The sequence below is a fragment of the Temnothorax longispinosus genome, chromosome 9 (assembly GCF_030848805.1).
Source record: "Temnothorax longispinosus isolate EJ_2023e chromosome 9, Tlon_JGU_v1, whole genome shotgun sequence".
Lineage (NCBI taxonomy): Eukaryota > Metazoa > Arthropoda > Insecta > Hymenoptera > Formicidae > Temnothorax > Temnothorax longispinosus.
In genome coordinates this window covers 19176832-19191369 of record NC_092366.1, presented here as the reverse complement: position 1 = coordinate 19191369, position 14538 = coordinate 19176832, and the positions used below count along the sequence as shown (strand labels likewise).

Sequence of the window (14538 nt, the reverse complement as noted above, 5' to 3'; positions counted from 1 at the left end):
GGTATTTGATTCGAGATTCACGCGCCTCGTGGTCGCGGCTCGAAAACGCGTCGCACGGTAATGCGTAAGTGGAACGTTAACTCCGATTCGAGCGAAAACGGAACAGGCGTCCCAAGATTTTCGAGCAGGATCGATATAATCGCGTCGGGTCGCCGCGAATCGAAGCGCACTGTATACCAGAGGAAACGACAAAGTGGAGCGACTGATAAAACGAAGCGCCGCGGAGGAAACTCGCAGAGAGCGTCCACGATTAATGATCTCGATATACGCACGATTCTCGGAACGTGGGTAATAATCGGACGCGCCTCGAAAGCTGAACGCGCTGGGAACTCGTTCGTGTGTTACGAGTTGGTCGCAGAATCTAATTCTACGCCATTCCTCGACTATGCCGTCAATCGCCGTGGCTCACAGGTGAATGAGCGAACGACGTGTACACTCGCGTGTGTGTGTGTGTGTGTGCGTGCGCGCGCGCGGGTAATCGATGTAACAACACATGCAGGTTCGCGCGTAACTCGGGAGTGGCACTCGTAGAGGAGTATACGTTCGAGGAGAACGTTTAAGAGTTTGTTCTCGGAAAGTAACGCCCGGCTCTTTCAGTCTCTATCACTCTTGGCCCTCAATTTCCTCATCTCTCAGCTCTCAATTCCGATCCTCGCTTTCTTCTTTTTTCTTTTTCTGATTCTGAACTTTTCATTCTCACCTCGTACAGTAAATGTCGCACATATTTAATGGTCAGATACCGTAGAGTAAATCCTTTTTCATGTTACAGACGCAATCCCAATGCCGAAATGCGATAGGCATAACGCATAACGCTATTGGGACGTTTCGCTTTCCGCTTTCCATTTGCCGAGAGTATAAAAATGATAAGTTCCACGCTTTAGTCGAGGTAAAAGCGCGCTGTCGAGGACGCGATCGGTCGCGCTCGAACGAGACTCTCCCGGTTCTTCCACATTGTGGGCGCCGCGAGTGGGTTGACGACCACCGAATCGAGAACTCTGCCGCGCGCGGCCCACTCGTACCGCGCTCTCGCCCACGTAGAAACGGAACCTCTTTTCGTGACCGCGTAGGTGCTGAGATCTGACACCTCGCTATACCCCGTCGTCATTGTCGTCATCGTCGCTCGGCCATTCCAATTTTTTCCATTTTCGAAAACTCAAATCAAGCCCCAGAACTCTCTCATTAGAATTCTCTCTGTACTTGGCAACTTCTCTCACCTGTGAATCTTGGCTTTCAATTCCAACATTGTTTCTCGTTGAAATATCTTGGAAAGATCCTCGACTATAAGATTATACCGCTTTTTTTTTAATTTTTTTGGAAAGAATATTCGCTATTGGAAAGAACTTAGAAACTTATTTAAAACTTATTTAAAAAAGACATTTAATGTAAATTATATAAATAAACATTTAATAAAATAACTGCTTAGAAGAACTTTAGCATTTTAAGGATATCTATCGAAATACGGTGCTAAGATAGGTAGATAGCTAAAATAGTTGGCTCATGTTCCGCACCTGATCTAATCGAGTATATAACACGACTTGTTGGTTGTGATGTTTTCAGGTGGGGATGAAGCGCGTGTCGCGAGGGCGAGAGGAAGCGGACGCGGAGCATTACCGAGCCCCATCCTCGCTAATGGAACGCCCTCGTCGAGAGTGTCACCACCTCGCGCGGGCTGGGCAGTGCGGATTACCGAGGCGACACTTACCCCAACGTCAAATCAGCGTCCATCGGTTCCAGATACACCGACGACGTCCGTCGAACAATGGGCTAGCGAGCGGACGGCACCAGTTTGGACAGGTCGTGCCGCAGCATCGTTGTCAGCAGCAGCAGCAGCAGCAACGACAACAAACACACGAGGAGGATCATTCTCCGCAGCAGATCGAGGACCAGCTAGCACGGCTGATATCCGCCTCGAGCATCGTCGAGTCGAGAAGAGGGAGGAGTTGGAGGCGACGAAGAAGGTGGAGCATTGGCAACGGCAATATTGTCAGGATCAACAGCAGCGGCGTCATCTCGAGACGCCAACGTCACAAAGTCCAGGAGCAGCAGGACGTTTAAAACTGAGCGATCGGCCGATGTCGCGTAACGATGCGATATCGCCGCTCACGCGGTCTCCCTCCTCGCGGGCAAACATTGCCGCAGGCGACGACTGCGCCAACGGCGCCAGCGAGGACGCGGACTCGCGTCTCGTCTCCACCGAGACGCGCGTGCACGATCACAGCCGGCCGTTCCCGCCGCCGCGGTTGCCGCTCGTGCACGTGACGTCGACGTCGATGCCGTCCGTGCCGCCGCCGCCACCACCACCGCCACCTTCGGCGTCGCAATCGGTACCGGGGTCTCCGACGCCCCGCGTGGCACCGCTCACCATGCCTCTCACGCCGTTGTCGAGTTCCTTTCGGAGCAGGCCGTCCCTGCGTCGCCCGCAAAACGCAGAGATGTCACCGAGCGACGCCAATTCCAGAGGTCTGCTCTCGCTATCGTCCACAGACACGACGATAACGACGATCGCGACGTCGCCTAGGAGCCCGATCGGCGAGGTGAGCCTTGCCACGCCACGGCCGGACGGCGAGAGGACCATCAACGAGTACGTCGAAGCACCGTTCAATAACTCGCGCTGCAATCAGGAACGACGCCTCGATGTCGACAGCAAGACGGCCGCCGACTGTCCTAAAACCGAGAGGAGGCATCATCACCATCACCACCATTCTCATCGTAGAAGTCACGAAGATGCCACAATGGTGCCGACGCATCGAGCGCGCGGCCGCGCTAAGAATCAGAGTATACGCGGTTTCAGCGGCACGGCGACCGGCGCTTCTCCTGTCGCCACGTCGACGAACGCGGCAGCAACGAACGTCGTCACGAAGCAACCGGTCTCCTTCACCAAGGAGCCGGCCAACACGCTTGGCACGAGGACCTACGATCCGGCTGGTCTGTCGATCATATGTGACTTTTGCGGTAGATGCCGATGCGAGTCGTGCCGGGAGCCGCCTCCGCTGCCCAGCAAGTGGCTCTGCGACAACACGTGCCTCTGTTCGGCAGAGACCGTTCTAGACTACGCGTCGTGCCTATGTTGCGTCAAGGGCCTCTTCTACCACTGCGTGGACGGCGGCAATGGCGGTAGCGTCGCCAGCACCATGGACGGCCAAGTTGCCGCGACGAGCTGCGCGGATGAACCGTGTTCCTGCACCGGTAACCGCACGGCGTCCAGGTGGGCCTGCCTAGGTGCCTTAGCGCTGGTGATGCCCTGCCTGTTGTGCTACTGGCCCCTCCGAGGTTGCGTAACCCTCTGCGAGGCGTGCTACGCGCGTCACGCTGCGCAGGGCTGCCGTTGCAATACAAACGCGATCGGTAGCAGGCATCACCCCATCACCAGCGACATCGGAGACTCGAGGGACCCGGAGAAGAGGCTGTTGGACCCAGTCACGCCGGAGCCTTGAGCGGAAAGGCCTATCTGTGTGAAAATGCCGCGTGTTTTCCACGTCTCAGTGACCGGAACAAGATGGAGAAATCCAGGAATATATAGGACTCCGCCCTGATGGACATATCGGACGTGTGTGTGGGAGGGGTCAGAGGGAGCAAAAACGAATTGCATCAAGTACAAGAACTGCATTTAAGTCGAGAAGAACAATATCAGATTTTGACGAACCTGTACGTTTGTCGCTGCGAATGTCTTTATTTATTATTCTCCATGAAAAGTGCGTGCGTATGTGTGGTGCGAATGCTTGTGTGTTCACGCTTGGTACGTTTCTGCATGCATGCGCGGGCGCGCGCGCGAGAGAGAGAGAGAGAAAGAGAGAGAATGAGTGAAAGAAAGAAAGTAATGTACGAAAGGAGTCTGTGCCCGTACGTGTGTTTGTGCGTGTTTTTGCGTGCGCGAACGGTAGAGAGGAATAAAGTACGCGAGTAGAGCGTATCGTCCAGACATACCACTTACACATAGATAATTCTATACATAAATGAATTATACGCATTGTACTACGCGCCGAGTGAAATCGAACGAACGGTAATATATCGGGGTCTGGGGCAGGGGGGAGGGGGGAGGGATTACATACACCCACAGAGTAAAGAAAAAAGCTAAAGTATATATTATATATATATATATATATATATATATATATATATATATATGTATATATAGATAGATAGATAGATAGAAATGTATATTGTATATTATGTTTGTATAAAGAACAAACTTTTCTACGGTTAATTTATTTGCGGCTGTAACGCTAAGCGTATGGTTTATGATAGAGCGAGAGACGATTGATAGAATGAAGGGAGCAGAGGGGACAGAGAAACGTAAGCAAATTGTACCAATGACGTATACGCATAGACCAATGTGGCCGCTGAGTCAAACTCTGCTAGCATGGCGAAAGTTTTCTGACGGTAAAAGAGATGGGAAAAGAGAGGAAAGAGAGCAAGAGATAGAAACAGAGTTTTAAATTTTGATTTTTGTATTACGACATGATTTATAAGTAATGGCGCTAAAAATCAATGGTTGCATGAGCAAGAAAGACTGGAGGGAGATATGCGAGGCGAAAAATACCGGAGGCCCGCGCAGATCGTCGTGTTTTCCCATTTTGTTAATGTTTTCTCCAGTATTATCTAGTCTTATGCGAGTATCCTTTTTATCAGTTAGCGTTTGTCATTTAAAAACGGGCTATACAGCCATACGTATACGCGCGAAAATGGAGTCGCAAGAAAGAGGAAACCGCCCGCTATTCCCCCCCCCCCCCAGCTCTCAACTCCCTTCCCAGTGATTTCGTTAGCTATAAATAGAAACTTGTGTTAAGATCGGTAACATCGCAGACAAACTCGCACTCGCTTTTCTCGCCGATCACGGAAAATAGTAAATCCATTTTTTCTCTTTATCTCTCTCTCCCCCCTCCCTCTCTCCCCCCTCTCTCTCGGGACACTGGGTGCAATTGGTGCATGATTTTAACATTAAAACCATTTTATTAAGTTGTACGAGTTATTATGTTATTCATGTGCATATACGTGCATGTGTAGGAGTATGAAAAGTTTAACGAAAATTTTGTACTTCTACACGTATATCGGATCATTTGAATATAATACAGTTTTATGTTCTCGGCGGTTCTAAGTAATCAATCGCGTAATCAAAAGATAAAGAATTGACCTCGCAGGGACATGACAATATAGTTATAATGTTAAACGCTGATATGCACCAATTATTCTTTATTAAAAATCACCCGCATCAATTTGTCGGAAGAAAATCGCATACGGCGAGTGGTTTTCCCCTTGAGCGATATTCCTCGACGCGAATATCTTGGCGCGGATTGGAAGTCGATCGATCGGAGTGGGGTCGTACGACTCGGTTTTAGCATTTCAACGCAAGGCGTGGGCAAATGATTGTGTGTGAGCGAATGCTCGGATATAACTGGGTCGATTGCATGGGCAAAATAATCGCGTAAGAATGAAAACGAGCCGAGGAGCGATATCACTGCGGACAGGTATGCGGGAAGAGATGTTACGATAATTCGAGCAATCTGTTGTTGAACGCGCTCGAGGAAAACGTGCTCGAATTGGAGTAAATTGAGCATTTTCTCTCTCTCTCTCTCTCTCTCTCTCTTTCTCTCTCGATGGCTCGCTCACCCTTCTTTCGCGAAGGGCGGGCATTGAGACCACGAGGATAAGAAAAGCATGATGGGACAGCACGAAAAGAGCGTTATGGCCTCAGCGCGAGAACGTCTAGACGGTGCGAAAAGGCGTAACGAGGTTTCTAATGAAAGATGAATGCGATATGACGGAGGAAAACACCGAACTGAGTAAATGTGAAGCGATGCGAGCCGAGTTAGCCTTGGTCCTTTCGCGATTCGCGAGTCTTGACGATCACGGTCCTCCCAACCGTTCTAAAAAGCATTTCTTCGTTTCAAGTGAGGAAACGAACAAATGGTTTTCCAGTCAAGCCAGCGAACGACATCTGGTCTTCGGGCGGATTTTTAGAATTTTTTAAATCACACACATTGGTATTATCTGGTAGTTTAATTGGTGCCTCGTCTCTTCGATTTTTAATTCGATTTACTTCCGGATAGAATCAGAACCGAGATTCACGCATGCATCACAACGTACTCTATGGCAATGTGTTCTACTTTATTTTGCATGCTTTTTCTTTTAACGTCGATCACGTGGTCGGCGAGATTTTATCTCGCTTGACTCGACTCGAATTGAAACCGCGAAACTGGACGTGGACGTTCGCCGAGGACAATGCGATTGCACACCGATCGACTAGCGAAGGCGCGAAAGGACACGAAGGCGTGAATGGAACGCGAGTGCGGGTGTTTATGTACGTGTGCATGTATGAGTATGCGTATGCGCGCGTTTATATGCGCGCACGCGGGTGTGTCGCTAAGCGAAAGAAAAGAAGTTTTTATTAATAGTAAGTCTATACGATCTGTATATGTCTTGTAAATATATATATATATACATACATATATATATAATATGTATATATATATATATATATATGTATGTATATATAATGCATAGATATGTATATACTTGTGCATCTATATTCGGCATGTCAGGCAGAGAAATCTGCGAAGACGTGTTTAACCATCCCGCCAATTCGATTCTTTTACATTAAGCTCTTCATTTTCATTTTAAAGCACGCGATGTAATTGCATTTTACAGAATGTAATTCCGATAAAGTACCGTTAGGTTTCAAGAAAAAATATAATTCGGTAAATGGATAGGTAAGGCGTAACAATTTTGAATCTGAAGAGTCTAGGTATATATTCTGTATTATAATGCTGTTCTTATTTAACTACATTTCCTTTCTGAATATATACATACGTGATGATCTAAAAACAGGCCATTCATTTTAACTTTTGACATCAAGTTGAGCTTTTGCTCAACGTTTTATTTCATTGCAAAACTTGGGTATACATCGTTCTTACGACAAGACATCTTGGGTGCGAGAACAGTTGCGATGGGATAGAAGAATAGATCAATAGAGATTAGACCGTTGGATATTCCGTTTCATTCCTTTTTTGTTGTCGATCATGCATATCATAGACTTGAAGGATTATGATTTGTCGTTGCCATCGTTGCCATCGCCAAGAAGCCGCGGTGAGAGTCTGCTTCTGCTCTGTTTGCTTTGCAGCCGATCGACAAGGCGATCATTACCAAGAGGTCCCAGATCGTCATCAGCGGGCAATTGGATACACCGTGGCGGGCGGCGAGGGAAGCGAACGGATGTAAGCCCGTTAGCCCGGCTGCGGCGCGATGCAGTTCAACGTAGTTCTGCTGTAACGTTCGTTGCTGCCACCGCCGCCGCCGCCGAGACTGTCGAGGAAGAAAATCGAGAGCGGTATAGCTGTACGAAGGGTTAACGGCAGGATTGTGACACGTCTTGCGCCACATGGGCGTAATTAAAAAAAAAAAAAAAAAAAAAAAAAAGAAATTCCAAGTGCGTACGTAAATCAAGTATAAGATGCGACCCTCTGCGCGCACTTAGGGATACTTTAGTATTAACAAAATAACAAAATAATTAGTTGATTTTAGCTAACTAAGTTGGAACGGATACCTTTTTCGAATTTTAATTTTCAATGTTAACTTGGCTTGAAGGTAGAGTGAACGCGAGACTGACAAAATCTCATTACGCTCATTACGTCCTTGTTTTTTCACTGTTGATCATTGTCAGCGTTGTTTCTCCCAGAAATCGATATATTTGCGAAATAATGACGAAAGTAACTTTATTCTGCAAGGAAGTATTATCTAACGATATTTCTCGACCGGTGACTCGCAGGTGCATGACTGCATGGTATATCCCGTGTTCGAAATTATCGACCAGAGATCTCGCTGAGCGACGACATCGTTAACGAAAGTCGAAAAACAGCCAGCCGGCCGTCCATCCGCGCGTTCGGCGTCTCTTTCTCTCGTTCGTGACCGATTTGTGACGCCGCGCGTTAATCGAGGGGAGAGAGAGAGAGATAGAGCGTAAGGGAGAAAGAGGACGGAAAGAGGTCCGGACACGCGTGACGAGCCGAAAATAAGAAGAGAGCAAAGTGGCCGGCTGGTCCAGTGGTGTCATGTGACCGGAAGTGGCATTCCTTCCTCGCCTCCTCCCGTCCCCTCCCACCACCGTCGTCTTCCACGAAGGCTCGAAGAGCCAGTACCAGGCCTCCCTTTTTCATCTCCCCTTCCTCCATACTTCGTCCTCTTCTTTCTCCCCTTCGTCGGCGTCCCTCGTCCCTCGTCCGTCGTCCCTCTCGTCGTGTTGTTACTTATCCCTTCCTCCACGCTCGAACGACGCAGCGGCAACGGAAAATTGCCCTCTCTTAGCGACTCGTTAAGCATGTCAAAAGACATTGGGGCATCACGAGAAACGTCATTGGATTTCCGCGTTTAAAGCGCGATGTCGAGATCTTGTGAAAATCATTCGGGCGGACCCTTTCTCACCCTTCTCACCGTGCACGACCCGCGTGACGAGGTCGGATAAACGTGGGAGTCCGGATTCTGGAGTTCGCTTCGTCGCGCGATTGTCTATAAATCTGTTCTTTCCAATCGCTATGTATATACACGTACATAGTACGTTATATATTTTCTCCATATAAAAAGAGAGATCTATATCGAAGACGGGAAGAGGGGATGAGGGGGGAGCGGTGAAAAGCGAAAGAAAGGAATTGTAAAACAAATAGATTTTAAGTTTCCACGAAAAAGTTTTGACTTTTATTATATTTGATCTACTTTGCCTTTTGCACTTTATGCGTTCGATATATATTATATGAAATAATTATTCATCCGGACTCTTATATGTTGAAAAAAAAGCGAGAAAAGATATTGTAAAAATTTAAGATACAGGAAACTTGGCTCGAAAGAACGATTTCGTCTCTGACGATATTAAGGTATTATTGTCTATGACTTGAAAACGACAGAATGAAGAAATGAACGTTACATCTTACGTATAATCGTATATCACGTTTTCATCCTTCAGCTGCTAAATTGCAGGAAGACATCGATCTAGTTTCAAGGTATCGAAATAGGAACCTGCGAGGTGACATAACGTTTTCATTCTTTCGCTCTTCGTTCTTGCCCTCTAGGCAAAGTCAGTCGTCAAATAACATCGATGTTGAAATACCGAAATAATATCCGCGAATCGATATAAGATTTCGCTCCTCTTTTCGCTTTCGAATCGCCGCCGCCGCCGCCGCGAACGAGTCGCATCAGCCATTCTCATTTTTCGCGTCGCGTCGCGTCGAAGCGAAAGCATCGCGGAGTAAGTAGTCGGTAGCGTCCCGGATGTGAACGTCTTCCCGAATTGCCGCGATAAGATCCCGCTTCCCTATGACGCCACGGTCGTTCCCATACTTCCCGTCCCCGTTTCGCGATATCGGAGAGGGAGGACAGAAGAGAATCTGACGAAACCTCGTCAACCTCGTTACGTGTCGCCGTCGCCGTCGCCGTCGCCATCACCGATGTCGCGCACCTTGTTTCTGCTATTTAAAGGTCGCTACGTGCCACCGCGAGCACGCACCACTGTCACGGACAAAGACCTTCGACGAGTCCGGCTCTTCCGTCTCCGGCGCTCTTCGATGTCATCTACGGCGGCTACGGTGGCGGCGGTAGCACGTCGAGCCACGTCGAGCGAGTGGACACGAGCCTAATTTTAGGGGCCCCGCTTTGCGTCCGTCTGACGCGAAGGGAGGAAGGAGAAGAAGACGGAAAGGAGACCTTTTTCTCGGACGGATACAGTAGAGAACGGGAGAGTGAGTGAGTGAGTGTGTGAGAGAGAGAGAGAGAGAGAGAGAGAGAGAGAGAGAGAGAGAAAGAGAGACAAGAAACCCGCGTACGGTCGACGTCAGCGTGATGTTTTCGCGACGGAGCCGGCCGCGAGTATTCTATATTAAACTCCGGGCGCGGACGCGGGCAAAACTATTGCGAAACGGACTCCCTGATATTTTCGTTGCATCGCGCGAGTAACTGCTTCCGGCCGAGTGTTCTCTGTCTCTCGACCGGAGCACCGAAGCTCTCCTCCCCCCCCCCTCTCTCTCTCTCTCTCTCTCTCTTCCTTTTCATCGCTCGCTCTATGCTCTTCTATTCTCGCTACTACGTCTCGTCATCACTCCGTTTTTTTTCCTCTTCGTTCTCCTCTTCTCCTTTTTCTTTTTCCTCGTCTCTCTATCTTGTCTCGACCGTCCTCTTCTGGATCGACGAGCGCAGACGGCCGTGCTTCTTCAGCCGGCCGGAAACACCTACGCACCCGCTGGTAGCGTGTGAGAGCGCTATAAGGTGGGACGGAGGCAATAGGATAAGCCTACTCACGAGAGACTGCTGTCGTCGACGACCTCCTTGTCTCTTGCTCTTGTTGCATTTCTTCCTCCTCTCCTCCAGCCTCCTCCTCCTTTTCCTCCCCTCGTTCTCCTCTTCCTCACGCCGCCTCTCGCCCTATTGTCGACCCGTCGATACGATAGAATTCACCCAAGTTTCTTGCGGCCGCGAACCACCGTGGAAGACCGAAGACGGCCCAGCCCGAGTCGAAAGTCGCGACCGGTCAATTCCCTCGGTCTCTTTTTTCCTTGCTCCTTTTTCGTTTGACATTTATTTTCTACTTGATCGATAGAGAAAAAAAGGTAGACGCAATGGTGGAACACGGACTGAAGCCCTTCGAGCGGAATCTAATCCAAGAGACCAAGGCCCAGTCGCGCTTCCTTTGACATTCGTTCCTCAGGCCGATATCTTTCTGGTCCAGGATCAATCGAGCAATTCGTGTGAACGTGTGAATGTTTTTACCAAGTCTTAACAGAAAAATAACGCTAGAGATTTTCCGTCGATTTAAATTTGCAACAAGTGCAAATTTCGATGTGCGAGTTAGGTGCGATAAGCGTGCCCAAGGCCCAAGTCATACAAGGAACAATGGGCAGATCTTGACTTATCTTGACATTACCTAAGACCTAAGACATTATTTTTTCGACAAAAACAAGAAAATTTTCAGCTTCCAGAAATAAAATCCGTCTACTTATTTTCAGGCTGAGATTCTGACATATCGTAGATTTAAATAAAAAAAGAAATAAGCAGAACATACGACTACATATTTTAATGCATTTTATAAAATTAGATGATAAAAGAAATCACACAATGTTCTGTTTCAATATTTAAATTGTTTTTAAAATGGTTTTTCTGTACTTTTATATTTCTCTTAAAATCTATTTACCGGTATAAACCAAAGTTCTAAATTTCACAACGCCCCGTTATGCTGTCTCCGTTCTGTCTCTGTTTAAACGTGATTTTTCGTGCTCGAGGTCACTTGAAGGTCGTGTCAAAATTCATTGTATTCTTCTCATCGCTGATTGTGACGCCGCATGAGTAAGCATATAGTGCCATTCAAGAAACACATTGTTAAACAAGTTAATTCAGCAGTTTTGTGCTTAAGTTTTTATTAGTTTTTATTAAAAAGCAAGTGAAAGAGAAAGATATAATACATGATACTAAAAGTGACAAGCACGATTAAGATCAATTGTGATAAATTCTTAACATAAATTTCAGATAAAGAGACAATAAAACTTTCTTATATTGTTTTTCGATTTCCATCTTTAAAATCATATATATTCGCGAAATGTTCAAGCAAGAATTAATGATTTGAGTATGATAATAAATTTCGTATCATTTTTTTTACATTTATCGCGCGCGCACGACAAAATTACATCGTGCAACATCAAAATCCTGGCGCAAGCCTTAGGTGATGGAACTGTCTGCCGTATGTTCATCAGATTGTACTAATTTCTTTTCAGTCATAGTTTCATTTTGTGCAGTTGTATCTTCATGTAATTTAACTTCTTCTTTTTCAGGTACCATTAGTTTGTCGTATCGACTTCCAGTTAATGGCAAATGAGGTGCTATTGCGCTTGGTTCCAGGAAGAGTGCCGGCGAAACCTTACGGAGAAATAATATATTTTAACTCCCTATACTTAATCATCGATACAGAATTGTTCAAGACTTTAATTATTATCAATTCCAAGTCAACTAAATAGTCAGAATAATGACGATATATTCATACATATTACAACTACTTTTAACATATTAAAGAAATAAATTTGACGATGCTTTTAATATCTTCGTTTGAAACTTGACAAGGAATATGGATGTCATCATGCTGTGTTACTTACACGAATATCTTTAACTTTAGCTTCTCGTGATGTAAACTCACGTAATAAGTAATTTTTCCCAATTTCATGGTAAATACGTGTGTCATTTATTCTTAGCATTACATTATCGATTCTAAGAAAATATCGCAATAGTATAAAAAAACTGCCAGGCATGACTCTCTACGGAAAAAAAGAATCAAGAGATATGAAATGCAACTTTGCGGCACATTATTACAAGTATATTATGAGATAACTTACAATTTTGACTGAACTCGCTGCAATGCCATTGTCATGAAGTTCATCTTCAAATAATGTTAAATCGTGATAAAACATAATCTTATCTCTCTGTTTTAATTTATCCATATCAATTCTCTCATTTGTTTCTTCGACTTTAAAGCCGGATATTGTACCAGTATAATTGGTAGTAAATGTCCAGTCAAAAGGCTTGATCTTTTCTTCTAGATATTCACTGCTTTCTGATCTGTCGATATACATGTAAATAGAAAAAGTATATTTATAGAAGTATGTAAACTTATTAAGTTTAAAATAAGTATTTTGCACATACCTCGATTCCTTCCATGCTTCCGCACAAGCAAGCTGTACATTGATCTTTCCATTGGAAACATATCTTAGAGCATCCAAGGCATTAAATTGCAGCGACGCTCCATTCTGATGCTTGAGGGATAACACGTTATTGGGAAACACCATGTCTGGCATATGTGGCAATTCTAACGCATTACTATATCTACAAGAATATGAGTTGCATTTCTGATATTATGATATTTTCAAGATAACGAATAACATACACGCAAAATTGACAGGCATTTGCGTCGTTGGTACCGCAGCCATCCTCGTTCTTGGAACACTTTGAATGGAGTATGTGAGACTGGGTATACTTGATACGCCATGGAGGACAAACATGTTCCTCCTCGTTTACCGGTAGCCTTAAAATATCGATTCCACCGTGCACTTTTATAGCTGTCATTACCTAAAACTAAACAAGACTTGGTATATGAAGAGAACTTGAATTAATATAGGTTAAATAAAAATCAAACTCAACAATTAGATATCTATATTTAAATATATCCTGGTTTTAATGCTTTCATTTAATTATAGCATGAAAGTTAAATGTGTATATTAGACGTTGCAAATTAATACCAAATTAATTACTATTAGAACAAGCATTTATATTGCCTACTTATAAAATACTACAAAAAATCAGAATTCAATTTTTTCGATAAATTAAATTAAATTTTTAAGAAACACTGATGTTCTGCTCATTATGCTGATTTATTTTCATTATATTTACATTATATCAGCCAATAGTTTTAGCAGTTCGTATATCTTCTTCGTACGTTAGATAACTTAACCTCACTCAATTTGTATCAAGAATGACACGAATCACGAACTAAAGAGAAGCCGGAGAGAGGCCATCCCAAGCCATCCTGGCCCCCGCCCCCCGGCCGGCCTTTTTCATGGGACGTGGGACGTGAGACCGTCGAAACCCCCTAGAAGAAATTGACCAATCGCATTGGTCAATGGCCGAATTGTTTAAATGTGATTGGTCAATTTCTTCTAGGGGGTTTCGACGGTCTCACGTCTTTCTCCGCTTGTGATAATTATATAAGAAATGAAAAAAATATAAGAAATATATCATACATAGATATTAATTAAATATTCGAAACAAAAATAATGTCACGACACATTTTATTCATGTATATTTTATTCATTTTATTTATGTATTAATTTTTTTATGTATTTATTTATTTATTATCTTATTACATAATATTCAAATAGCATATTTTTATTACTGTATTTAGATATATATGTATCGGCGCGTATTGTATTTATATTTATTAAAAAAATTTTTTTTGAATGAAATTATAATACCATGAGTAATAAAATTGGTTATTGATATGTATTTAAAGATTGGTGGGATCAAAGAAAACTATTCTGATTTCCGAAAGATTCAGAAAGGTACGTATTCATTATAACAAATACATAAATACGTTAAATACACATAAATACATAAATATGCATTAACATATTAATACATAAATAAATATGCTATTTGTATATTATGTAATAAGATACATAATAAATAAATACATTTGAAAAAATTAATACATAAATATATTAATACATTAATATATTTAATGCATTCAAGTCTTAATATATATTATTGTATTAATATATTTATGTATTAATTTTTTTATTGTATTTATTGAGTACCTATGTATCTTATTACATAATATACAAATAGCTATAATAAATATACAAATATTTATTTATGTATTAATGTGTTAATGTATTTATGTATTCATGTATTTGTCACAAGTCATAATGAATACGTACCTTATTTCTGAATCTTTCGGAAATCAGAATAAAGTTTCCTTTGATCCCACAATCTTTAAATACATATAGATAACCTCTTTTATTA

The 14538-nt window shown here is 44.0% G+C and overlaps 2 protein-coding genes and 1 long non-coding RNA gene across 5 annotated transcripts in view; 1 reads left to right on the top strand and 2 right to left on the bottom strand.

The window, feature by feature from the left end:
• The window catches only part of Sty (sprouty signaling antagonist), a 35128-nt gene extending 28306 nt beyond the window's left edge, over positions 1-6822 (top strand). The window contains exon 3 of the mRNA XM_071787278.1: positions 1558-6822. Within this exon, the coding sequence (XP_071643379.1) occupies positions 1558-3434 (1877 nt within the window). The 3' untranslated portion in view covers positions 3435-6822. The remainder of the gene's footprint in view (positions 1-1557) is intronic.
• Positions 6823-6853: 31 nt separating this feature from the next.
• LOC139819122 (uncharacterized) lies at positions 6854-10879 on the bottom strand. Its single transcript, XR_011733607.1, has 3 exons — positions 10279-10879; positions 7541-10208; positions 6854-7299 (listed from the first exon to the last, which is right to left on the bottom strand). It is a non-coding gene; the product is annotated as an uncharacterized lncRNA (long non-coding RNA).
• Positions 10880-11035: 156 nt separating this feature from the next.
• Positions 11036-13566, bottom strand: LOC139819119 (TIP41-like protein). 3 transcript variants are annotated; one of them, XM_071788312.1, is made up of 6 exons: positions 13408-13566; positions 12905-13092; positions 12664-12843; positions 12357-12579; positions 12120-12278; positions 11036-11886 (listed from the first exon to the last, which is right to left on the bottom strand). In XM_071788312.1, exons 2-6 carry the CDS (start codon positions 13081-13083, stop codon positions 11689-11691), a joined length of 939 nt encoding a protein of 312 aa, XP_071644413.1. In that variant the 5' UTR covers positions 13084-13092; positions 13408-13566; the 3' UTR covers positions 11036-11688. The 3 variants fall into 3 exon arrangements, with proteins under 3 accessions (XP_071644413.1, XP_071644416.1, XP_071644414.1); XM_071788315.1 differs by lacking the exon at positions 12120-12278; XM_071788313.1 differs by lacking the exon at positions 13408-13566 and having other exon boundaries at positions 12907-13044.
• Between the last annotated feature and the right edge of the window lie 972 nt (positions 13567-14538).

Coding starts and splice junctions, on each gene's coding strand:
- LOC139819119 (XM_071788312.1), bottom strand. CDS start 13,083: ATGACAGCTATAAAAGTGCACGGTGGAATCGATATTTTAAGGCTACCG. Junction 12,844..12,904: donor AATGCCTGTCAATTTTGCGT/GTATGTTATTCG, acceptor ATATTCTTGTAG/ATATAGTAATGCGTTAGAAT. Junction 12,580..12,663: donor GAAGCATGGAAGGAATCGAG/GTATGTGCAAAA, acceptor GTATATCGACAG/ATCAGAAAGCAGTGAATATC.